Source organism: Orycteropus afer, unplaced genomic scaffold (assembly GCF_000298275.1).
Source record: "Orycteropus afer afer isolate SDZICR_OR568_19922 unplaced genomic scaffold, OryAfe1.0 scaffold00296, whole genome shotgun sequence".
NCBI lineage: Eukaryota > Metazoa > Chordata > Mammalia > Tubulidentata > Orycteropodidae > Orycteropus > Orycteropus afer.
The window spans coordinates 2,420,426-2,446,956 of NW_006921883.1; the positions used below are offsets into that span (position 1 = coordinate 2,420,426).

Here is a 26,531-nt window from a genome sequence, read left to right on the forward strand (position 1 = left end):
AAAAAGAAAAAGAAAAAAATATTTTAATTAAAAAAAATTTTTTAACTAGGACCTGGGAAAAGAAAAAAAAAGGTATAAACTAGGATCTGGGAGGGGAAGAATAGTAAAAAGGACAAAAGTGTTAATAATAATAGTAGTTTTAAAACAGGCAAATACAAGGAAACTAAACACCAGAAAAAAGAAAGAGAAAAAGGAAAAAAAATTGGTGGAGGACAGGGCAGGGCACTCAGGCTCTGTCCGAGCACACAGACTGGGATGGAGTTCCTGCAAGCCCAGAAGGTGGGTGGGAGTGGGGGGTGGCCGTACCTCCATTCATCGAGTGGGTGTAGGTTATAAGAGTAACAAGAAGAATGTCTCACCTTTTCAGTTGTGCAGGTTTGGAGTGTCCTTGGGGTTACTGGAAAGCAAAACCTCTTCTTAAGCCCCTGAAATCTGGTAGAGCACTGTCTCTTTAAATATCCAAAATGGTCAAGCCGCCTGTAAGGATTGAAAATGGCGGCGCCCTCTGGACCAGCAAAAGTCCACAGCTCAGCCTGTTCTCCTCTTCACTGCTGCTTACTTTTCTACTCCACAGCCACCAGAGCAGTCCTCTGTACAGTCCCTGGCTAGCAGGGCTAATTTACTCGTTAATTCTTAGGTCCTACCTCCACTTGGGAATCTCCAAGCCATCTGTGCCACCAGGATCGCTCAGGATCAGATCGCTGCCAGACTGCAAGTCCATATGTCTCCTTTTTTGGTATTTTCATGCAAATTCTTCTGCTAGTTGGGGTTTAGTCTACTTCTATAGCCTTCCCTTCAAGGCTCAGGGGTCGGGATTATCTTCTGTGTCTATGTTAATTGGTTTCCCTTTTCTTTGTTGAAGAGGGTCTGTGCAGACTTTCTGCCTATTCCACCATCTTGGAATCTGTCCAGTAAACATCTTTCTGCTATTCTTTACTTTGAGCCAAGATCCATCTGACATCAGCTATGATATCCCTTGCTCCACATCCCTTTCTGAATCCAAATGAAGCTTGCATTTCTGGAAGTTCTCTGTCAATATACTGCTAGAATCGTTTTTGAATCATCTTCAGTGTGATATCAATGATACTGTTAGATAATTCCCACATACTGTGGGATCACCTTAGTTTGGAATGGGTACAAGTATGGATCTCTTCCAGTCAGTTGGCCAGGTAGCTGTCTTCCAAATCTCTTGGCTTAGCTAAGTGAGTGTTTCCAGTACGGCATCTGTTTTTTGAAACATCTCAATGGGTATTCTATCAATTCCTGGAGCCTTGTTTTTGGCCAATTCCTTCAGTGCAGTTTTGAGTTCTTCTTTCAATATCATTGGTTCTTGATCATATGCCAACTCTTGAAATAGGTGAACATCAACCAATTCTTTTTGGTACAGTGACTCTGTGTATTCCCTCCATCTTCTTTTGATGCTTCCCGTATTATTCAATATTTTGCCCATACAATCTTTCAATATTGCAACTGGAGACTTAAATTTTTCCCTCAGTTCAGCTTGAGAAATGCTAAGTGTGTTCTTCCCTTTTGGTTTTCTAACTCCAGGTCTTTTCACATTTCATTATAATAACTGGCTTTGTCTTCTCAAGCTACTTTTTGAAATCTTCTGTTCAGTTCTTTTATCCTGTTGATTCTTTCATTTGCTTTAGCTACTCTCTGTTCAAGGGCAATTTTCAGAGTCTCTTCTGACATCCATTTTGGTCTTTTCTTCCTTTCTTCTCTTTTTAATAACATTTTGCTTTCTTCATGGATGATGGTTTTGATGTCATCCCACTATTCTTCTGGTTTTTGGTCATTGGTGTTCAATGCATCAAATCTATGCTTTAGAAGGTCTCTAAATTCAGGAGGGATATAATCAAGGTAATATTTTGGCTCTCGTGGACTTCCTTTAATTGTCTTCTGCTTCAACCTGAACTTACATATAGCAGTTGATGGTCTGTTTCACAATCAGCTCCTGGACTTGTTTTGGCTGAAGATATTGAGCTTCTCCATCACCTCTTGGCACAGATATATTCAATCTGATTCCTGTGTACTCCGTCTGGTGAAGGTCATGTGTATAGCCACCATTTGTGTTGTTGAAAAAATGTATTTGCAATGAATAAGTCATTGGTGTTGCAAAATTCTATCATGCAATCTCCAGCATTATTTCTATCATCAAGGCTACTGCCAAAGGGGCAGGGAGGCCACATCTTTTGACCTCCTCTAACCCCAGAAGAGGAAGACAGAATCATCATCAGTAGCCCAAGTAGCCCAAGGCCTATTCTTGTGAGGCCAGACAAGCCAGCTCCCTTCAGCCCTTTCACCAACCCTGACACCAACTGTTTCTTCTGCAGTACCCACCACCTCTCTGATGGGTTCAATAATTTGCTATAGTGGACACACAGAACTCACAGATTATGGGGTTTATTAGGGAAGCAACAGGCACTCAGTCTCGCAGCCAGCCATCTCACTTAGCAGCCAGTGGTCTCTCTCTCAACATTATATGTCTCTTGCATCTCTCACTCAGCAGTGTGTGTCTCTCATGTCTCTTTTTCAGCAAGTATGTGTCTCTCAGGAGGATGTTTATTAGTATGTGTCTCTCAGGAGCATGGTTCTCTCAGCAGCACATCTTTCCCAGCCAGCGGTCAGAGAGACTCCTTTGCCTCTAGGAGGGCTCCTTTTGAAGCCAAACTAACCAATCCCAGCATCAGAATTCTATATACTTGAGAGAGAGAGAACTTCCCAGAAGATTGCTTCATGCCACTCTCAAGATCAATACCCTAGATGGATAACTTTAACAATCAGGAACTACTCAGTTGCTCATGGCAAATTCCACCAGGGAGTTTACAAAGACTTATGGCTAGAAAAGTCATACCAGGTAATTTACTACAATGCAGCCATATTTTCCAACTACTGGTGATTCCTCTTTGTTTCCTCTTTGCATGCCATTCACCAGTGATATTTAACACATCTTGATTGCATGTTCAGTCAATATCATACTGCAGAAGTTGGTAAAAATCTCTCTAATTTCTTCATCTTTGCCTTTGGTGGTTGATGTGTAAATTATAATAACAGTAGTATTAACTGGTCTTCTTTGTTGTTGTTGTTCCTGTTATGTGCCGTCGAGTTGGACCTGACTCATAGCGACCCTTCCTTTGGTTTCCGAGGTAGTATCACTACGGAAGTAGATTGCCCCACCTTCCTTCCAAGTAGTGGCTGGTGAGCTTGAACCGCCAGCCCTCTGGTTAGCAGTTAAATGCCTTAGGCACTATGCTACCAGAGCTCCTGGTCTTCCTTGTAGGTATATGGATATTATCCTATCCTATCATTGTACTTCAGGATAGATCTTGATACATTCTTTGTGATGATGAATGTCATGACATTCTTCTTCAATTTGTCATTCCCAGCATAGTAGATTATATGATCGTCTGATTCAAAATGACCAAAACAAGTCCATTTCATCTCCCTAATGCCTAGGATATCGAGAAATGAGGTTAAAGGATAGTCAGTGAATTAAAAGCTGTGTCAAACTATTTAGGAGTCAGGTAAGGTTAGACGGTACTCATCAGTAGTAAAACAAGTGCCTTAGGTTAGTTTTGTTTACAATTGTTCTGGTTACCTAGTGCCACTCTGACAGGAATATACCACAAATGGGATGGCCTTAACAATAGGAGTTTATTCTTACAATTTGGAGGATTTAAGTCCAAGTTCAAAGTGCCAGGCTCTAGGGGCTGGGTGAAAGCCCCTCAACCTTGGGGTCCAGCTCTGCCTCCTGCTCTCGGCCCACTGGAGCTAGAGGCATTTCTTCACTCAGACAGCTGCTGGCTGCTGAGGCTGAGAAGCCCCAAGGTTGACAAGTAAAAAGGCACAGTCCCGATGTTACCAAACCACAAGGCAGGCCATTAACTTAAGTCCATTGAATGTCCCAAGGTCGGCAGAGCATAGCAAGCTGCTGAGTAATGACACGGCTACCTGCAGGGTCCAAGCATGCCATAGGCTAGAGACCATTCTCAAAGCTTCTCCTTATATATAGGAAGCAGACCATATCCCAAAGGCAGCTACTCAGCTGCTTGTGGTAGATCCCACCATGAAGTTGATTACCAGTCTCATCATGGAGAATAACTACCACCAGCTGCCCAGCCACTCAACCAGGCTCAGCCATGTTGACACAAAAACATAACCACCACAACAATGATGAGCATCTCAGGAGGTGAATTCTGGTTTAACCTCAGTTGTAGGTGGCTAAGGGAATTCAGCAGAAGGTCAAGAGAACCAGAAATTCTACAAAAGTGTATTGCTGGCAATGCTGATCTTGGATTATGGCTGGTTAGGAAGTGAAAAGGAACCTCAGTGGCATAGGGGTCAGGTGCTTGGCTGCTAACTGAAAGGTCAATGGTTTGAATCCACGAGCCCTTTCACAGGAGAAAGACATGGTTGTTTGTTTCTGGAAAGATTAAAGGGTTGCAAACCCCATGAAGCAGTTCTAATTTGTCCTATTGAGTTGCTATGAATTAGAATTGACTTGCAGCGGTGTGCTTGGTTTTGGTTTCAGGAACACAAAAAGATCAGACAGTGGAGGTTTCACCATAGATTCCAAATCCATAGGAGGGAGAGACCAGAATAGGTAGTAATTGGGGAGGTTGGATTTTGGTCAATCAGAGTATGGACAGGGTTACCATAAGTTGCCTTTATAAACTAGAAAGCCTTGAAGTTTAACCCAAACATTAAAGTCGACCTTGGGCTTAAAATTCCCTCTGAGACAGAGAACCCAGGAATAGCCATCCATGAAAATTGTGAACAGATTTTTTGATAAAGGTGCAAAAGTAAATCAATGGAAAAAGAATAGTTTTCAACAAATAATGCTGGAGCTATTCACGGGCTAAAAAAAAAAAAAGAACCTTAACCTAAACCTCAAACCTTATTAACTCAAAATTTAACCCACAACAATTAACTCAAAATGGATTGTTGATCTAATTTTAAAACATCAAATGATAAATTCTTTATAAGAAAACATAAGAGAAATTCTTTGGGACCTAGGACTTGGTGAACAGTTCTTAGATATGACACCAAAAGCAATTCATACATTTAAAAATGAAATAAATTGGACATCTCTAAAATTCAAAAACTTTTGCTCTGTGAAACACCTTAATAAAAGAATGAAAAAACAAACTATAGATGGGAGAAAATATTTGTAAACTGCATATCTGATACATGAGGATGGTATAGAACTGGACAGTTTGTTCTATTGTACATAGGGTTGTAATGAGCTGGAACCTACTTGATGACATCTAACAATGACAAGAACGCATATCTGATAAAGGACACACATTTAGAACACATAAAGAATTCTCAAAACTTAACAGGTAAAAAAAAATACTGCAATTAGAAAATGGCAAAAGACATGAGACTTTTCACCAAAGGGGATATACAGATTGTGAATAAGCATATGAAAAGATGATCAGTATCATTAGCCATAGGGAAATGCAAAGTAAGACCATCACTATATAGCTATTCCTTATGACCCAGCAATTACACTCTTGGGCATTTATCCCAGAGATATTAAAATTTAAGTACACACAAAAACCCGTACATGATTCTTCATTGCTGCTTTATTTGTAGTAGCCAAAATCTGGAAACAACCAAAATGTCCTGTAATAGGTGAATGGTTAAACATCCCTTCAGTGGAATGTTGTTGTTGTTGTCATGTGCCGTCGAGTCGGACCTGACTCATAGCGACCCTTCCTTGGGTTTCCAAGGCAGTATCACTACGGAGGTAGATTTTCCCATCTTCCTTCCGAGGAGTGGCTGGTGGGCTTGAGCTGCCAGCCTTCTGGTTAGCAGTCAAGTGCCTTAGCCACTATGCTACCAGAGCTCCCTCAGTGGAATAGTGCTCAGCAATAAAAAGAGAATGAATTACTGATATAAGAAACAACTTGGATAGATCTCAAGGCCTTTATGCTGAGTGAAAGGAGACAATCTTTAAGGTTATATACTGTATAAGACTATTTATATAACAATCTTGAAATATTAGGAGGGTGCTTGTGACTCTACAGGAGTAGTAGAATGGAGATCTCAGTGGTTATTAGATAGTTCTTTATCCTGATTGTAGTGATTATTTCACACATTGATACATGCAATAAAATGACATAGAACAAGACATAAACTCACTGCCATCGAGTCATTTCTGACTCATAGCAACCCCCACTGGGTTTCCAAGGTTGTAAATCTTTATGGAAGTAGATTGCCCCATTTTCGTTCTACTGAGCGGCTGGTGGGTTTGAACTGCTGACCTATGGGTTAGCAGTCAAGTGCCTTATCCACTATACCACCAGAGTTCCAGAACAATACATAGAACATGTTTTACCGATGTCAGTTTCCTAGCTGTGATATTATATTAGAGTTATGTATGATGTAATCAGTGGGGGAAATTGGATCAAGGGTATACAACAACTCTCTGTACTATCTTTGCAATCTCCTGGGAATCTATTTCAAATTAAAAAGTTTTTTGGTTTTTTTTTTATATAAAGTTCCTTCTGAGATATCTCTTTTTCACCTTCCTTCACCCTTCTGTGCATTTCCTCTTGCCCTGTTGTTGTTGTTTGCCGTCGAGTCGGCCCCGACTAATAGCGACCCCTCCCTGGGTTTCCGAAGCAGTATCACTACGGAAGTAGGATTGCCCAACTTTCCTTCTTCCTTCCGAGGAGTGGCTGGTGGGTTTGAACCGCCAGCCTTCTGGTGAGCAGTCAAGTGCCTTAGGCACTATGCTATCAGAGCTCCCTCCTCTTGCCCTGGACATGGCTTTTTCCCTCTTTGAACCTGAATCTCTTCCTTTTCTCCCCATTTCCTTTCTGTATTAGCTTTCCCATAATTAGTGATAAAGCAGAATTAAGTCATTCCCCATCTCTTTATTAATTCTATTTTTAAAGTAAAGGTTATGTTTTAAATAAAGGTATATGCTTTCTTTTCAAGTAGGAATGCTTCCTCAAAAAACAAACAAACAAATAAAAAAACTCTCTTAAAAAGCAAAACCCACAAACAAACCTGTTTTTTTATTTCAAATGAGTTTACAGGTAATTGTTATACTCAAGGTCAGTAGCCCATAATAAAACAGGCAAAGGCAACCATTGCTGTGGAGTCGGATCGAACCCATAGCGACCCCTCCTTGGGTTTCCGAGGCAGTACCACTACGGAAGTAGATTGCCCAACCTTCCTCCCCGAGAGTGGCTGGTGGATTTGAATCGCCAGCCTTCTGGTTAACAGTCAAGTGCATTAGGCACTACGCTACCAGAGCTCCCATAATACAAACATGGTTTTAACACTTGCCTCAAAAGATAACTTTGGTTTCATATATACCCACCAGCCACTCTTCAGAAGGAAGGTTGGACAATCTACTTCAGTAGTGATAACAACTCCAAAGCCGAAGGAGGGGTCGCTATGAGTGCGGGCCAACTCGAGGGCACATAACAACAATAACAACAACAACATATACCAAGCATCAATAACATTCTTGGTGTTCTATGGATTTTGATCATACATTCAAGATTTACTGGGGAATAGTGCCTAAGGCATTTGACTGCTAACCAGAAGGCTGGCGGTTCAAACCCAACAGCCACTCCTCCCACTCCTCCGAAGGAAGGTTGGGCAATATACTTACATAGAGATACCACCTCAGAAACCCAAGGAAGGGTGCCTATAGTAAAAATTCACTAGACAGTAGTGAGTTTTTTTTTTTTTGGTAAGAGCAACATCAAGTAATCTTTTCTGTTGGTTTTTCATATAAATGCAGGTCAAAAATACAATTCTTTGCCAGTCCATGTGTCCAGATTTTTCCCTTGGCAAATATGATTATAACAACCACATAACATCAAACTGGATACAGTCCTGTCCTGAGGGCTTGACCAAACCAGGCAACACGTTGGGAAAGCAGTATTCTGAGTACTTTGTAAAAAAATGTAAGTTGCCGTTGTTTATAAATTTTCAAGTATTTTCTTTTGGTCTATTAATTATCATTGTAAATAAATAACTAGGCCTAATAACCAACAAAAGGAGCCCTGGTGGCACAGTGGTTAAGCGCTTTGCGGCTAACAAAAAAGTCAGTGCTAGAACTCACAGTCACTCTGCAGGAGAAAGTTGTGGCAGTCGTCTTCCCTAAAGGTTGTGTTGTTGTTGTTGTTATGTGCCGTCGAGTCGGCCCCGATTCCTAGCGACCCTTCCTTGGGTTTCCGAGGCAGTATCACTACGGAAGTAGGATTGCTCAACCTTCCTTCCGAGGAGTGGCTGGTGGGTTTGAACGGCCAGCCTTCTGGTTAGCAGTCAAGTGCCTTAGGCACTATGCTACCAGAGCTCCTTCCCTAAAGGTTACAGCCTTGGAAACCCTATGGGGCAGTTCTACTCTGCCCTTAATGGGGACTTTGAGTCTGAATGAACTGGATGGCAAGGAGGTTTTTGTGTTTTTTTTTTTGGTGATAACCAACAAAGATTACAATTGATGGGATGATGTTTATACTTAAAGCACTTTTGCGTGTTTATTTTAAATAAAGCTATATGCTTAGTTTTCTTTCTTATCGCTTTCAACCAAAACTTTCACCTCTTTTTTAAATCGCAGTATTTAAAGAAACAAAAAAACAAAAAAACCCACTCCGTCATATTAAAGTTGCGCTGTCTTGAGAACGAAAGAAGTTGGTCCCTTGCGGTGATCCGTATTCCTATCGCGGGGTTTGCCTGCAGCAAGATGGCGGCAGCCTCAATGTCAGTGGCGCTGAAGCAAGTGTTGTGGGAGAGAAGGGCAGCTACTGTAGCTGCCATTTCCGTTTCCAGGGTTTTCACCAGGTAACGGGATTCTCAGACTTCTTCCAGAAGCTTGTCGGGTCCCTCTACTTTTGCGGAGGTCTCTGCTGGCAGATTCTTGAAGGCCTCGGGGAAGCGTCCTCTGCTGACCCTTTCCTTGGGAGAGTGCGGGCGGACTTGAGACTAGCTGCGATTTTGGGGCGCTGGCCAGGCGAGTGAGGGCGTGAATGCGAAGAGGGGGAGGAGGAACTTTGGTTTCTTGGAAACCTTTGGCCTGCAGCGGAGGGAGAGGGTCTGTGAAGAGGGGTTATTTCTGGAGCTGCGAGCCGAGACCCCTGCTCCCAGGAAAGGGGGAGGAGTCTCACAGATTTTTCTTCCCACTTTACGCACCTCTTTCCATTTTTCACCTGTTTCCCTACCACTCAAGTCTTCTTTCCACGCCTTTTCGTGGTATTGATAGGTTTCTGAACAGTTTTATTCATCAGTTTGCTTGGGAGGAAATCTTGTTTGGAATTCAGTGTTAGTTAAAAGATCACTGCTAATAATATTGGAAGCTAATTTTTAAAAGGCTGATGGCAATTCTGGAAGGTTTCTCATCTACACTTTTATTACAGCCTCACTGTAATTCAGGGATCTTTGTTGCTTGTTTTTTTTTTTTTATCTTGAAGCATTTTTTTGTGATGTGATTTTTTTTTTTTTTTTACTGCATTTTATCCTCCATCTCCATGTTTTCTCCAATATTCCTGACTTTAGTATTCAGGCGCGCGCGCGTACAACCCCCACTCCCCCACACTCTAGCATTTTTATCTACCAAGTAATGTTATGTTTTGTCGTTATTTTCACAGTCTGTTGGTATAAGTGGTTTACATTGAGTGCCCACTGCATGTTGTGGAGAGTACTTTACGTGCTTAGAATAAAAATTGAAAGACTGGATGGAGAGATGTGAAGGAGGTGGGAGGAAATGGGATGGGAGTGGTTAAAAAATTGAAAAGTGAATATAATTAAATGCTAATGAATTCAGTGTTATATTAAATGAATGTAAAAGGAATGCAGAGAGAAGCAGAATTCATTAGAAAGAATATTTGGAGTTAAGTTGTATTAGGGTTTGAAATAGTGGATGTTGGATGGGGAAAGAAGACAGTGTCCCGGGGTAGGGTCAGTGACTTGTGAAAAGGCTTGAAGGCAAGAGGTAGAGAGTTGAGTAATATACAATCACTGATATATAAAGGTGCTAAGATTGGGAAAAGATAAGTGATAATGTTTGTAGTTGACTACATATGTAGTTGTACATATGAGAAACTTGAGGAAAAGAAAGTATTTTTCTGAGGTAAAATACCCTACTGATTAATGTGGGGTTAGAGTGGAGGTGACCCAACGTAGTTCTTTTTCTTTTAGACATTTATGGGCATTAATTTTGCATTCCCAAAGAAAAATGTACCCAGGATAACCCTAGAACTGAAAATAAATTTGAAATGACCGCTGGTGCATGGGTAATCAAACCATGGCAGTGTTTTTTAGCTTAAGTTACAGCCATTTTGTCAGTAGTTATAATAGTGGAAATTCAGACAGTATTTGATTTTGGAAACTGCTGATTACTACTACTACTTATTCAGACTTAAGAGTTTCTGCATGCAAATGTGTTACAAGAAATTTAAAAATAAAATTTTAAATCATATCAGATGACCTTTGTTTCACAATTTCAAAAACTTAAAAGCCAAGGGAAATGCATTTTAAATACAAATTAACATAGTACATTTTATTTGGTCTCTATACAACTGTTTTTTTTTTTTTTTTTAAATTTTTCCCCCAAGACCTTATGATATGCCTTTTATCCTGAGGGAAGTTTATGATCCCTCTCCCTTATATGATATTTCCTTTTCATCCATAAACACTCTCTTTCCATTATTATTTGAGGAGAATGAGGATCTGAAAAGATTGAGTGGAAAGGAACCAATTAAGGGGGAAATCTACATCTAAAATTCATCTTAAAATACTTAGAAAAACTTTCGGACATGATGTAACATTTCAGATCACTTGAGTAAAATGAGAGCATGGAATCAGCATATGGTAAGGAAGGAAGTGGGGAACAAATACTGAAGAAAAGGAACAACCAGTAGAAGAAAGGAAGCAGTTAGCAGCTATGATAAGTTATGTGTCAGCTATAACTGTATCAGTAAAAAGCAAAACAAAAAATCCAAAAATGTAAATAAATAAAGAAGAGAAATAAATACTTAAATAGTGTGGAAGATGGTAGAATGTCAGAGGGTGTCAATAACTGTGATGGGGACTGAGTTGTTTTAAGACTTCTTTGTGAGGCCTGTTTTATGCTACAATATCTGGCTCTGTTCTGTTGTTCTGTTTCCTTTTTCAGCTTCAAATAAGTCAGTATGAAATTACAACTCTGTAGGGACCTCAAATAGCAGAAATTCTCTGTATATTTCACCTTAGTGGGAAACTGGCTCAGCCCAAATTTGAGAACATTTAGGACCAGTGGGTCAGTTCTGAAGTCAGATAAACCGGAAGACAAATCTTGTCTAAATCTTGTCTAAGAAGAGTTTTGCTGTCTTAAATTTGCCATAGTGTGAGGAGTATATCCCAGGTTGGGGCTGCTCTTTCAGTCTAGACCCTGGAATGAAAATAACATGGAACAAGGTAGAAACTGATCCTTGTTGGTTATAAAAAAAGTACGCAAGAAACAAATCTTTACGGTAAACCACAAAGATTTTTGATTTGTTGGTTTCCTCAGCATAACCTGTACTGACTGACTGTACACATGTACAAATGAGTAAATACATGCTTAGGGATGAGTGGTTGTAGAGGAAAGCAGGAAGCCGTTGGCAGTATTTCTTTCAGTAATAACCTCATCAGTGAAAGCTAAGTAGTCACTAACCTACATTAATATGAGTATAAAGTATCTATAATAATATTCTTTTCTAATTGTTTGCAATAGTCTGAGTTTGGAATATTCAGCTAGAACACTCTTCTGGATTAAAGTTGTCTTATAAATATATCTTTGTACTCCTATTTCTCCTTGACAAGTGTCTTGACTCCCCTTTTGTTTTCAAATTTAAAAAGGAAAGAGGGAAATTAATTTATATGGGAAAGGCTAGCCATGGAACATGAGAGCTTTTTTGGAATGAGAGCCAACTAATTATGATTATTAGACTTGTTCTCTGCAAGCTACTTTACCTGAAGTTTTTAAAAGTAGGTAATACATGGGCTTAATGGGGAAAGAGGGAATTCCTGTGTAATACCTATTAGAAGATGTCTGTGTTTGGAGGTGGAATGAGAACAGAATAAGACAATTTCAAATGCAAAAGTTTCTGAAATAGCATATCCTTTGATAAAAGTTGAGAATAATTTTTATAGCTATTTATTCTGAGTGCAAATTAATGATAGCAGCTTACATTTATTTTAACTTACTTGAAATATATCAGCCACAATGCCAAGGATTTTACCTATCATATTCCTGTGCCCTCAGGTGGTGGTACTCTTAATTTTTCAGAAGAAGAAACTAAAGTACAGAAATTAAATTACTTAAGTTTTATTGCTAGCAAGTAGTCTGATTCAGCAGTCTGAAGCAGTATGTTGACTTTTTTTGTGAGCTTTATTACTATGTTTGATAATAAAACCTCAGTGTTTTTGCTTTTTTTTCCTTTTTGTAGGGTATGTTCTTTATTTCAGACTAGTGCACTTATCTTTACTTTCACTCATACTGTTTCTTCTGTACAGTGAGGTTTGCCAAGTGAGGAATTAGGTTGTTTTGGCGGTTTTTTTTGTTTTTTTTTTTTTTTTGGTAGCTAAGGATTTTTCCCCCCCTAAACTTTGTAATTATTTTTTGTGAGAGGGTTTTTATAGGTTACCTGATTATTATATTTCTTTAGGAGCTCTGGTGGCATAGTGCCTAAGGCATTTGACTGCTAAGCACAGGCTGGTGGTTCAACCTACCAGCCACTCCTCGGAAGGAAGGTTGGGCAGTCTACTTCTGTAGTGATACCTCCTCGGAAACCCAAGGAGGGGTCTCTCTGAGCCAAAATCAAATTGACGGCAGTGAGTTTGGTTTGGTTTTTATGCTCTTACACAAAATACATATAATTTGTGTTAAACAGGGTGTATGGAACATTGACTTCTTTTCTTATTGACTCCAGTGATCATTAAGAAAAAGTTACTGTATTCTGCTGCCTTTAAAATCTGTTAGGGTATCTATCTGCTGTGTTTTCTGACTTCTTGTGCCTGCTTTTTAATGGTGTTTTTGCATCATTTCTTGGCTGATCTGCTTCCTGTTAGCAGTTTCACCACTTTTCGTTTATCATGGGCTTGGCTGTCAAGCCACTTAACCTGATAGAATTTTGTGTAAAATAAAGTAGACATAATGAAGCTCTGATGATGGCCAGCATTTATTTTATTATGATGATAGACTTGAACTCTTTTAGGTTTGACTGATACCTACATTGAATACATGAGTTCTGATTATAACTTTTCTTTTTTAGCATACGTAGTCCTAATACCCTGCGGTACACCTGAATCCTGCTGTGGCCACATTCTTAATACTTTTCATCTAAATATTTGTATAATTTAGCAAACAATATTCAGTCTTTTGTCTCTTAATATGTGAGAGCAATTCAGAATTCTGTTCCAACTTCTGTTCTTTTATCTGCTGTTGAGTACTTCAGTGAGTGAATATAACCTTCGATTCTTTAGAACTAGTCATTTGCTCTAGTGTAACGTTTTGTTCTTGCATAGACCTATTACATTTAATTTTTCCTGTATGGAATCATTTTCTAGTTCAGTGGTTGATAAATCCTTTCTGTGCATCAAAATCACCTGTGTTCAGTGGAAAAAAAAAAAATTCAGATGCCTTGGCTCCAACCTCTATTCAGTAAATTTAGGTTGAGGCTTAGCTCAGTGGTGATTCTGCTAAGAAGCAAGGGCTGAAAGACTTCAGAGATACATTTTTCCTTGGGATAGGGTGGGGAAAATTTCCAGAAACAAATAAAATGCTTCCCTTTCTTTTGCATATTTTCCTAATATAAGTTTTATGCTTTTCACTCATGCATTGTATAGGAGTTTTTTCTTGGAGAAACTTTCCTTGCAGGCAAAGCAGGTATTTTGATAATTTTGGAGAGAGCAGGCCATGTTACTCTCTCTCTAGAGACTCTTGTTCTTCCTTTTGGAAGGTCTCAGGTTTAATATAGCACAGCTGTTGAACTCTGCCCTTCAAAGTTTTAAGAAAGTGTTTTATCCTTTAAAATGGAAATGCCTTTTTTTAGGGAGGTCATCTTTGGCTGGACATAGTTCTCTAAGAAAGTTTTGTGCTTCTCTAGAGTTCTTTTGTTTCAGTGATTTCTTAGAATTGTTTCAGATATTCAAAGCACTGTCTGTCAGAGTAAAGATCTGGCTGCTTTTGTAATATGTTTTCGTATATTCTTACAAAGCTAGATGAAGAGTTTATTTCTTTGTATTTTCTAGGACTTAAAAATATGTTCTTTCCTTTATTCAGCCACTCCATACATATAAATGGTCCTTGAATAGGGCTTACTAGACAAAAGATCCTGTTCTAGATGACTGTTCAGCAAGCCATATGCTTCTCCTAAAAATGTCAGTCTGTCTTGATGAGCTTTAAAGTGAATACAGATGTTTTGGCTCTTTTCAGGACTACCACTCTTTGTGTGGAAAGAGCACTTCTTTTTCAAGAGATTTCTTTAATATACTTAAGAAATTTGCATGAAATTTATATTTTATAACTTTAGTCTTTTAAGTACAATGAAATTAGACTTAATTAGGCATTAGTAATTTGAATTTAAGAAATTAGTTTTAACATCCTTAGTACAAATGAGATTTGAAGAAATAAAATAGGTCTCATAATATGGCTTTTGTTAAGATTTTAAATTTATTCTGCCTTTTAAAAATTTTGGAACACAAACTGCTGTATAATATTTACTACCATGTAATGAAATGTGATATTTTGGCAGTAAGGGAGTACCTTTTTAGATGTTCAGAACCTCTTACCTTGGTAGATTAAAAGTTGTAAATTATAGATCCATATAATATTTGAGTCAGAAAAAACTCTAGGATCATCCAGTCCAACCCTTTATTTAATACGGAAATCTCTAGAACTTTCTGCTTCTCGATTATATAGCTGTCAAGCGAGATACTGTGAATTTCTGGTAGCATTGACAACACTCTTCACTTTTAGGCTCACTGGTAAATGATACTTCCCTTTACTGTTATGTAGCACAAGTCTGTCCCCTGATGGACATGTCAGTCCTTCAGATAATAGAAGACATTTGTCATCACTCATTCTCCTTCTAAGTCTATACTCCAGGCTTAGTATCTCCAGTATGTTTACTCTTCAATATGGCCAGATTTCATGAAGCGTTACTACCTCTTGGTACTCCCTAGGCTGTATTACATGTTGTCAGTATCTTTCTTTGAACTGTATACTTTACATTTAAGAAAATGAGATTACAGTGGTGATGGCTTGGTGAGCTGAGATTGAACTAAAAACAGTAGACTGTAGTTAGATTTCTAAAATTTTTGTTTTAAAAATTATCAAACAAAAATTGAAAAAAATTTTTCTTTTTAGTGTACAGTTGTTAGAATTTTAACACATGTATATATTTATTAAGTATCACCACAATCAGCATATAGAATAGATCCATCACCCCAAAAGACTTCCTCATGTTACCTTTTCCCATTCTGCCAAATCTGGGCAATCGTTACCTGTTCTTCATCACTATAGTTTTGCCATTTTGAAACTGTATCTGTGGAATCATGTAATATATAAAAACTTTTGAGATTGGTTTCTTTCATTCAGTTTAATGTCTTTGGGATTCATGAGTTGATGTAATGTATCAGTAACTCTTTACTTTTTATTGCTGAGTAGTAGTCTGTTGTACGGATGTACTAAAGTTTACTTATTCACCCATTGAAGGATGTTTTGATTTTTTGTTTTGGGCAATCATAATTGAGCTCTACTATAGACATCTGTATGGGAGCTCTGGTGGTGTAGTGCCTAAGGCATTTGACTGCTAACCAGAAGGCTGGCGGTTCAAACCCACCAGCCACTCCTTGGCAGTGAGATTTTTTTTTTTTTTTTTAAGTAAACATCTGTATAGGATTTTTGTGAATGTGATTTCATTCTGTAGAATAGATACCCAGGAAGGAGATTTCTGGGTCCTATGTTAAGAGTATGTCTAACTTTGTAAGAAACTGCAAAACCATTTTCTAGAGTGGTTGTACCATTTTGCTTTCTCATCAGCAATGATGAAAGTTTTAATTGCTTTGCATCTTTGTTAACATAAGCATTGTCACTATTTTATTTCTTTTAGCCATTCTTTTAGGTGTGTTGTGGTATATAATTTTTTTTAAACTTTGTTGAAATATAATTTACATACCATAAAATCCACTCATTCAATTCAATTAAATGATTTTTAGTACATTCACAGTTGTACAACCATCATCACAATTTTAGAACATTTTCATTACCCCAGAAAGAAACCTTGTACCTGTTAGCCGTCACTCCCCATTTTTTCCCTACCCCATTCCTAGGCAACTTTTAATCTACTTCTTGTCTCTATCAATTTGCCTATTACGTATATTTCGTGTAAATGAAATAATATAACGTGGTCTTTTGTGACTTTTTGCTTAGTATAATATTTTAATAGTTTATGTTGTAGCATATATTAGTACTTCATTTCTTTTTATTGCTGAATAATATTTCCTATTGTGTATATGTCACGTTTTATTTATTAGGAGCTCTGGTAGCATAGTGCCTAAGGCACTTGACTGCTAACTAGAAGGCTGGAGGTTCAAACCCACCAGCCACTCCTCAGAAGGAAGGTTGGGCAATCTACTTCCATAGTAATACTGCCTCAGAAACCCAAGGAGGGGTCGCTATGAGTCGAGTCCGACTTGACGGCCCATACCAACAACAACAACAACATTTTATTTATTAATTAGTTGATGCACATGAGGGTTGCTTTTACTTTTTCGCTTTTATGAATAATACTGCTATAAACATTCATATACAAGTTTTGTGTTGACATGTTTTCATTTCTCTTGGGTTTGTACCTAAGAGTGGAATTGCTGGATCTTGTAGCAAGTCTCTTTAATGTTTTGAGAAACTGCCAAACTATTCTTCAAAGTAGATGCACCATTTTATGTTTCCACCAGCAGTGAATGTGAGAGTTCCTGTATCTCTACATCTTTGCCAACTCTTGTTATTATCTTTATTATTATATCTATCCTAGTGGGTATTTAAGGAGCTCTGATGGCATAGTGGATAAGGCACTGGTAACCAGTACGTCAGTGGTTCAAACTCACCAGCCATTCCACGGAAGGAAGACAGGGCAATCTACTTCTGTAAAAATTTACAGTCTCGGAAACCCAATGGGGGTTCTTTATGAGTTGGAAACGACTCAATGGCAGTGAATTTTTTTTTTTTTCCTTTAGTGGATATATGGTTGCAGCAGTACGTTGATGGAACTGCCAGAAATTCAAGCCAGATTCAAAAGAAGATGCGGAATGAGGGACATCACTCCTGATATCAGATGGATCTTAGCTGAAAGCAAAGGATATCAGAAAGATGTTTACTTGTGTTTTGACTATGCAAAGGCATTCAACTGTGTGGATCATTACAGAGAAAGGATAACACTGCGAAGAATGAAAATTCCACAACATTTAATTGTGCCCGTGAGGAACCTGTACATGGAGCAAGAGACAGTCGTTCAAACAGAACAAGGGGATACTGAATGGTTTAAAATTAGGATAGGTGTGTGTCAGGGTTGTATCCTTTTACCATATTTATTTAATCTTTGTACTGAGAAAATGACCCAAGAAGCTGGATATATGAAGAATGTGGCATCAGGATTAGAGGAAGACTTATTAACAACTCGTGATATGCAGATGACACAGCTTTGCTTGCTGACAGTGAAGAAGACTTGAAGCACTTACTGATGAACATCAAATACTTGAATATGGATTATACCTCACCATTAAAAAAAGCAAAAATCCTCCATAACTGGGCCAGTAAGCAACATCATGATAAATGGAGAAAAGAGTGAAGTTGTCAAAGATTTCATTTTACTTGAATCCACAGTTAACATTCATGGAAGCAGCATCTTCCATGATGATTTCTTGAAATCAGATGACTTACTGTATTGGGTAAATCTGCTGTAAAAGACCTCTTTAAAGTGTTTAAGAGCAAAGACTACATTTTGAACACTAAGATGTGGGTGCCCTGACCCATGATATTTTCAGTCATCTGATGTGCATGTGAGAGCTGGACAATGAATAAGGAAAAATGAAGAATTGACACATTTTAATTGTGTTGGTGAAGAATATTGAGCATACCATACTAGAAGAATGAACAAATCTGTCTTTGAGGAAGTATAGCGGAAATGCTCCTTAGAAGCAAGGGTGGTCAGACTTATCTCTCATATTTTGGTTATATTATCAGAAGGGACCAGTACCTGGAGAAGGCTATCATGCTGGGTAAAGTAGAGGGTCAGTGAAAGAGGAAAAGACCTTTGGTGAGATAGGTAGAACAGAGACTACCACCGTGGGCATAAGCAGATGACGCAGGACCAGGCAGTGTTTTATTCTGTTGTACGTAGGATCGCTGTGAGTTGAAATCCACTCAGTGGCACCTAACAACAGCAGTGGGTATGAAGTAGTATCTCATTGTAGTTTTAATTTGGGTTTTCTTGCTTGCTGACTCATTTTGATTTTAATATGCATTTCCCAAATGATTAATGATGTTGAACTTTGGTGATGTTTCCGTTCATGTCTTTTGTCCAGTTTTTAATTGAATTGCTTGCTTTCTTCTCATTGAGCTATGAGAGTTCTCATAAATACTCTTTATTTTCTTCTGGTTTGTAGCTTTTAACTCTTTTAACATGTCTTCTGCAAAGTAAAAATTCTTCATTTTAATGAGGTCCAGTTTATCAAGTTTTTTTTTTTTTTTTTCCTTTACAGACTGCTTTCAGTGCAATAGCTAAGAACTCTTTCTTACCTCAGGCCTTGAAGATTTTTTTCTGTTTTCTTCTTGAAGCTTTATGTTTTACATTCAGATCTATAATCCATTTTGAGTTAGTTTTTATATTAAGTGTGACGTTTAAGTCAGAGGTTTTTTTTTTGACCTTGATATGGATGTCCAGTTGTTCCCACACCATTTGTGGTAAAGACTATTCCATTTCCATTGAATTACTTTTACCTTTGCCAACAACCAATTGACATATTTGTCTAGGTATATATCTGTATTCTCTGTTCTGTTCCATTAATGCAAATGTCTGTTTCTTTCCCAGTACCACACAGTCTTGATTACTGTAGTTTTATAATTAAGGTGTGTTGAGTAGTTGTGATTCTTTCAACTTCATTCTTTTTCAAAACTGTTTGTTATTCTAGTTCCTTTGTGTTTCCGTGTTAATTTTAATATTAACTTATCTATATCTACAAAAGAGGGAGCTCTGGTGGCATAGTGCTTAAGGCATGTGACTGCTAACCAGAAGGCTGGCAGTTCAGACCCGCCAGCCACTCCTCGGAAGGAAGGTTGGGCAATCTACTTCTGCAGTGATACCACCTTGGAAGCCCAAGGAGGGGTCGCTATAAGTCAGATCTGACTCCACCGCAGTGGGTTTTTTTTTCAATATCTATAGAAGGGAGTTCTGGTGGCATAGTGCCCGAGGCATTTGACTGCTAACCAGAAGGGGGTAGGTTCAAACCCAGCAGCCACTCCTCGGAAGGAAAATTGGTCAATCTACTACCGTAGAGATACCACCTCAGAAACCCAAGGAGGAATTGCTGTGAGTTGGAAAGGACTTGACAGCAGCGAGTTTGTTTTTCTTTTAGTTGAATATACTGGTAGTCCTCAACTTATACAGCATAGTTGAGTTATGATAAACTGCACTTAATGATCACATGCTTTGGTTCTTTTCATACATTTTATTGTTAATAATATGTACTACAAACAATGTTGAGCATGTAATTTGTTGATGTTATTATTCTCAGATGTTCACTCACAGATGTTCAAAGATCAGATTTGTAAAGATCCTGATAATAAAAGGCAATAATAATGAACACACAAAAAAAGAGGTATTCGACTTACTCAGAACTGACTTACCATAGAGTCAACTGAATAGAACCCTTTTGTAAGTAAGGGACTACCTGTATATGCCTTCATACATGTATCTGTACTCACATGTATATATATTTACTTCTATCTGTACACATGTACCTACTTATACACTAGTATGTCTATACAGTACATATGTGACCATACACTCATTTTTCATCATTGTTGGTGTTGCCAATTTATGTGTGTCTAAATCTTTAATACAAGCATTCTTGAGCCCTTCTTAGTGACATTGTTTACTTAGGTCAAGTTGTGCATACTGCACCCACATTTGGTGTTACTCTTCCCATCTCTAAAAGTAATAAATGTTGATGAGATAATGTATTATTCCTCCACATGCACACAGTCCTTGGTAACTACTAGTGAATATTGTTTTTTCTCTCTCTTGTCTAATGCAGGTAAGATCATACAATATTTGTCCTTATGTATTTGATGTATTTTAATTAGCATTATGCCCTCCAGGGTCATCCATGTTACATTTCTCATACTCATCCTTGTTCTTTATGGTTATATAATATTCTTTTGTATGTATGTACACATTTTGCTTATCCATTCATCTGTTGATATGTGTTTGTATTGTTTTCCCTTTTTTTGCTGTTATGAATAATGCTGCAGTGAACATGAGTCTGCAAATATATGTCTATATCTCTTTTTATTAAATCTCTGGGTATATACCTTGAAGTGGGATTACTGCGTCATAAGATATTTCTAGATTTTTGAGGAAGATCCATGCTGTTTTCCATAGTGTTTGTAGCATTTTACAGTCCCTCCAGCAATGGATGAAGGTACTAATCTTACCACATCCTTGCCAACATTTGTTGTGACTTTTTTTTTTTGGTCAGCGCCCTTTTAGCTGAGGTGAGATGATATCTTATTGTAGTTTTGATTTGCATCTCTGTAGTGGTGAATGATCATGAGCATCTTTTCATGTGTTTGTTGGACACTTGACTGCCCTCTTTGGTGAAGTATCTGTTCATGTCCTTTGCCCATTTTATAATTGGCTCGTCTTTTTGTTGTTGGATGGTTAAAGTTTTCTATAAATTTTAGAGATTAAGTCTTTACCAAATATGTTGTTTCTGAAGATTTTTTCTCAGTCTGTAGGTTGTCTTTTTACTCTTCTGATAAAGTCTTCTTAAGAGTGTAAGTTTCTAATTTTTATGAGGTCCCAATTGTCTGCTTGTAGTTATGTTTGTTACTCTGTATTGACAGAAATTTTCTCCCAGGAACTTTATAGTTTTAGGTTTAACATTCAGGTTTTTGATCCATTCTGAGTTAGTTTTAGTGTATAGTATGATGTATGGGTACTCTTTCACTTTTCTGCAAAATAGATACCCCATTTTGTCAGCACCATTTATTGAAGAGACTGTTTTCTTCCCTGTTGAATGTGTTTTGACCCCTTGTCAAAAATCAGTTGTTCACAAATGGATGGGTTTATTTCTGGGTTCTCATTTCCATTCCATTGGGCTAGGTGCCTGTAGTTGAACAAATACCAGGCTGTTTTGATTATAGTGGCTGTATAGTATGTTTTAATATTTGATTGCTTTGGTTATTTGGAGTCTCTTTCCTTTCCGTATTAGGTTAGTCATTAGTTTTTCTATGTCAGTAAAGAGTATTGCTGGTATTTGTAGTGGGATTGCGTTGTATCTGTAAATCACTTTGTTGGAATTGATGTTTTCACTATGTTAAGTTTTCCAGTCCGAGAGCATGGGATGTCCTTCATTTATGAAGGTCTCTTGTAGTAGCCTTGGTTCTTGAGCATATGCTACCTCCTGAAGTGGTTGAACGTCGACCAATGGCTTTTGGTACAGTGACTCTGTGTATTCCTTCCGTCAAAAAATCTTTAAAATCAAGAGAAATGTGCATTTGGGTTATATACTTTTACGATACTTACTCAATCTGTATGCTGAACAAAAAATCTGAGAAGCTGGACTATATGAAGATGAACAAGACATCAGGATTGAATGAAGATTCATTAACCTGTGATACACAGATGACACAACCTTGTTTGCTGATAGTGAAGATGACTTGAGGCACTTACTGATGAAGATCAAAGACTTTAGTATGGATTACATTTCAACATAAAGAAAACAGAAGTCTTCCCAACTGGGCTAAGAAGCAACATCATGATAAGTGGAGAACAAGATTAAAGTTGTCAGGAATTTCATTTTACTTGGACCCACAATCAACACCTATGGAAGCAGCAGTCGAAAACTCAGACAGTGAATTGCACCGGGCAAATCTGTTGCAAAAGAGTTTTTGCAGATGTTAAAGGGCAAAACTGTCACTTTGAAGACTGTGGTGCATCTGACCCAAACCATAGTATTTTTAGTCACCTCTTATGCATGTGAAAGCTGGACAATAAATAAGGAAGACCAAAGAAGTATTGAGGCATTTGAATTATGGCACTGGTGAAGAAAACTGAAAATACCATGGACTGCCAGAAGAACGAACAAAGCTATCCTGGAATAAGTACAGCTGGAATGCTTCTTAAGGAGCTCTGGTGGTGTAATGCCTAAGGCATTGACTGCTAACTAGAAGGTCGGTGGTTCAAACCCACCAGCCACTCTGTAGAAGGAAGACGGGCAGTCTACTTCCGTAAAGATTTACTGCCTCAGAAACCCAAAGGGGGTTACTGTGAGTCAGAATTGACTTGATGGCAGTGAGCTTGGTTTTTTGGTTTTGGAATGCTTCTTAGAAGTAAAAATGGTGAGACTTCATTTCAAGTGCTTTGGTCATGTTGTCAGAAGGGACTGGTTCCTGGAGAAGGCGATTGTGGTGGTTAAGTTTGTGTGTCAACTTGGCTAGGCCTTGTTGAGTGGCTGGGGAGCTGGATATAGTATTCCCCATGATGAGACTGGTAATCAACTCCATGGTGGAATCTACTGGAAGCAGCTGAGTAGCTGCCTTTGGGTATGTAGTCTGCTTCCTGTATATAAGAAACAGCTTTGGGAATGGTCTCTAGGTTATGGCATGCTTGAACCTTTCATGTAGCTGTGTCGTTGTTCAGCAGCCTGCCATGCTTTGCCGACCTTGGGACTTTCAGTGGACTTGGATTAATGGCCTGCCGTGGTTTGGTAACATTGTACCTGTGCCTTTTTACTTGTCAGCCTTGGACTTGTCAGTGTCAGCAGCCAGTAGCTGTCTGAGTGAAGAAAAGCCTATAGCTCCAATGGGCTGGGAGCAGGAGGCAGAGCTGAAGCCCAAGGTTGAGGGGCTTTCACCCAGCCCCTAGAGCACTTTGAACTTGGACTTAAAGCCTGCAAACTGTAAGAGAATAAATTCCTGTTTGTTCAAGCTATCCCATTTGTGGTATATTCTTGCCAGAGTGGCACTAGGTAACCAGAACAGCGATCATGCTTGGTAAAGTGAAGATAAAATTCAAAGCTGCCTCTTCCTCCTCCTCTTTTTTTAATGAGAAGGTGATCTCTGAGAAGAAAAAGTAACATTAGAGCTTAGGTGTGAAACAAATAATATTATGACCTTTTTTTTTAAAACATCCTGAGCTTTAGAGATATAGGGAAATAAATCAATTTATGTGGCCCTCAAGACCGAAAATACAGTGTTTTAAATACTGTCTCGATTCACTTGAATAAAATAAACTCTGAATTTGTAATACTCTACAACTCACATAGTCAGTATAGCACAGATGTCATACAACTTAAGTTCTTATATGGCATTTCCTAGAGAAATACATAGGGAGCTCTGGTAGTATAGTGGGTAAGGCACTTGACTGCTAACCAGAAGACTGGTGGTTCAAACCCACCAGCCACTCCTCAGAAGGAAGATGGGGCAATCTACTTCGTAGTGATACTGCCTCGGAAACCCAAGGAGGGGTCGCTATGAGTTGGGTCTGACTCGATGGCACGTAACAACAACAAGAGAAATATATGAATGGAAAATTGATTATCAGCCTTTATCAAAGCTCTAATACCCCAAAATTTCTGTGGTTCAGAGTAACAAAGATTTATTTCTTGTTCATGCTCTCTGTCCTTCATAAGACAGCTGAGAGCACTATTCCATAAGCCCTCCCTAGGGGATGCAGACTAACCACTAGAACATTGTTGGCTACTGTGTCAGAGGAAATGAGATTGACTGACTTAAAGCTCCTGCTTAATAGTGTCACTTCCGGTCATGTTTCCTTGGCTAAGTCACATTCCCATGCTTAACTTCAGAAATGGCGACAAAGTGTAATTTCACTATATGCTTAGAAGAACTGGAATATTGGTAGGAGTCTAATGACTAATACACAGATGTTTATGAGAGACATACAGAATTTTGTGTGGCTGAGTAGTAGAATCATTTTAAAAAAAAATGATGCCAATTGCTCTTAAATCTTTCTGTAATCAAGGATCTTAATACTGGAAGGTAAACTAGGTAGGTAACTGAAAATGCCAAGTAGTTATTTTATTGGAGGAGTTAACTGTTTATCGGGCTTGCTTTTCCGTGTGTGTGTGTGTGTGTGTGTGTGTGTGTGTGTGTGTATTGTGGTTTGAGTGAAAGTTTACAGAGTTGGTTTCGGTTCACATTTAAGTTTGTAACATTAGTTGTATTTCCTTCAATGTAACAGCACTCTTCTCACTTCCTCCCTGGAGTCCTGGTGTCCATTTGTTCTTCTTTCTTGCCCTTCTTGCCTCCTGAACTTTGGTTTGGGGCGAGTGGTACCTTTTAAATCTCGAATGTTTAAATTGTTCTGAAGGAGTACTTACCTCATGAGTGTTACTGTTTACTTAATAGGCCTGTCTGTCGTTTGGCTGCAAGGTGATCCTCAGGAGAGAGTTCAGTTCCAGGTTTGGAGGGTGTCCAAGGGCCACAGTCCTGGGGATTCCACCAGTCACTATCAGACAGTAAATCTGGTGTTTTTTATGATTTTGAATTTTGTTCTGCATTTTCTCCCATTCTGGCCAGGGCCTTCTTTGGTCCCAATCAGAGTGGTCAGTAGTAGATTTTCCTTGTGTTTTGTCCATTACATTTTTATATTAAGAATTTGCAACATAAATCTGTAAGGAAAAGTTAAAAAGATTATCAATTGTTTTTTTGTAAAACAGATTATCACTTGTTTTTATGCAAAACATGTAACGCAGCAGCAGCAAACAAGTACAGTGTTGAGTAGTGGTGCCAGTGCAGTGGTCTGAAAAATTACAAGCATAGTGGTTGATGTGAGATATTGTATGAAAAGGTGTCATTTATTTTATGTTATACAGACATGCACTAGAAGGTTTTTAAAGTAGTATAATTTTGGAAAATATGCTATACAAGGCAATACGAATCAGTAGTCATATTGAAGATCAGCAGCTTCAATCTGGTCTTCTAACATTTGTGAGGAGATCAGTGGTCAGTATGTTCAGACTTTGTGCTTCTGCATATGGAAATGAAGAGGCCTTCTTAATGCCAAAGTACAAATCTTCTCTAGCTTTGACATAAGCTCTTAGTTTTCATGGGTATCCTGTTTTAACTGATAATTAGACAGATTCTACTTAGCTCCTGGAATATGTAATCTAAATCAAACAACATACTGCATTGGGCAAATCTGTTGTAAAAGACCTTTTTAAAGTGTGTAAGAGGAAAGATGTCACCAAACTATGATATTTTCAGTAGCCTCATATGCTTGGGAGAGCCGAACAGTGAATAAAGAAGATTGTAGAAGAATTGATGCATTTGAATTGTAGTGTGGGTGAAAAATAGTGAATAGATGGTGGACTGCTAGAAGAATGAACAAATCTGTCTTGGAGGAAGTACATCTGGAATGTTCTCTAGAAGCAAGAATGGCCAGACTTCATCTCTCATACTTTGGTCATGTTGTCAGAGGGACCAGTCCCTGGAGCAGAATATCATGCTAGGTAAAGTTGTTGTTGTTGTTAGGTGCCGTTGAGTTGGCTCTGACTCATAACGACCATATTTGTAACACTGCCAAGAATGACACACTGCCCAATCCTGCACCATCCTTACAAGGTTTGCTACACTTGAGCCTATAGTTGAAGCCACTATGTCAGTCTGTTTTGTTGAGAGTCTTCCCCTTTTTCGTTCACCCTCTACTCTACCAAGCATGATATCCTTCTCTGGGGACTGATTCTTTCTAACAACATGACCACAGTAGGTGAAACAAAGTCTTGCTTTTAAGTGTTTTGTTCTATTCTACATAGGGTCTCTGTGGGTTGAAACAGACTTGAAGGCACCTAACAACACCAACGTATATTTTTATATAGTTAATGAGATGAAGAATCTTTAGATAGAAGCAAAGAAGTGACCCCTTTAAAAATAAAAATAAGATGTGTGAGATTATTGTTAACTATAATGTTTAGTCTTTTATTTTCCAATATTGGTGACTTTGTTGAATTTGATTGTACAGTTATTTGCAATGTACCATGCAGCACTTAAGACTTTCATTTCCCTCTAGCAAAGTATTTTCTTCTATCAAATGTTGATACTTATGATCTAGATCTATTCATAATTATAGTCAAGCTAGTGAGTAGCATAAATTCTTAAGAATCAGATTAATCTTGAATCTCTTACTGGAAACAGAGCTGTGAAATTCTGCTAAGTGATTTTTTGGAGTGCCCGTCTTAAGACTACTCAGATATTACAGAATGTGAAGTTTTGCTTTTCTTCCATTTACTTTAGCATACTTATG

The 26,531-nt window shown here is 38.3% G+C and overlaps 1 protein-coding gene across 1 annotated transcript in view; it reads left to right on the forward strand.

The window, feature by feature from the left end:
* The first annotated feature begins 8,713 nt into the window (after positions 1-8,713).
* NDUFS4 (NADH:ubiquinone oxidoreductase subunit S4) overlaps positions 8,714-26,531 on the forward strand; it is a 163,455-nt gene continuing 145,637 nt past the window's right edge. Inside the window, exon 1 of the mRNA XM_007951533.2 lies at positions 8,714-8,811. Coding sequence (XP_007949724.1) covers positions 8,714-8,811 — 98 coding nt within the window. The remainder of the gene's footprint in view (positions 8,812-26,531) is intronic.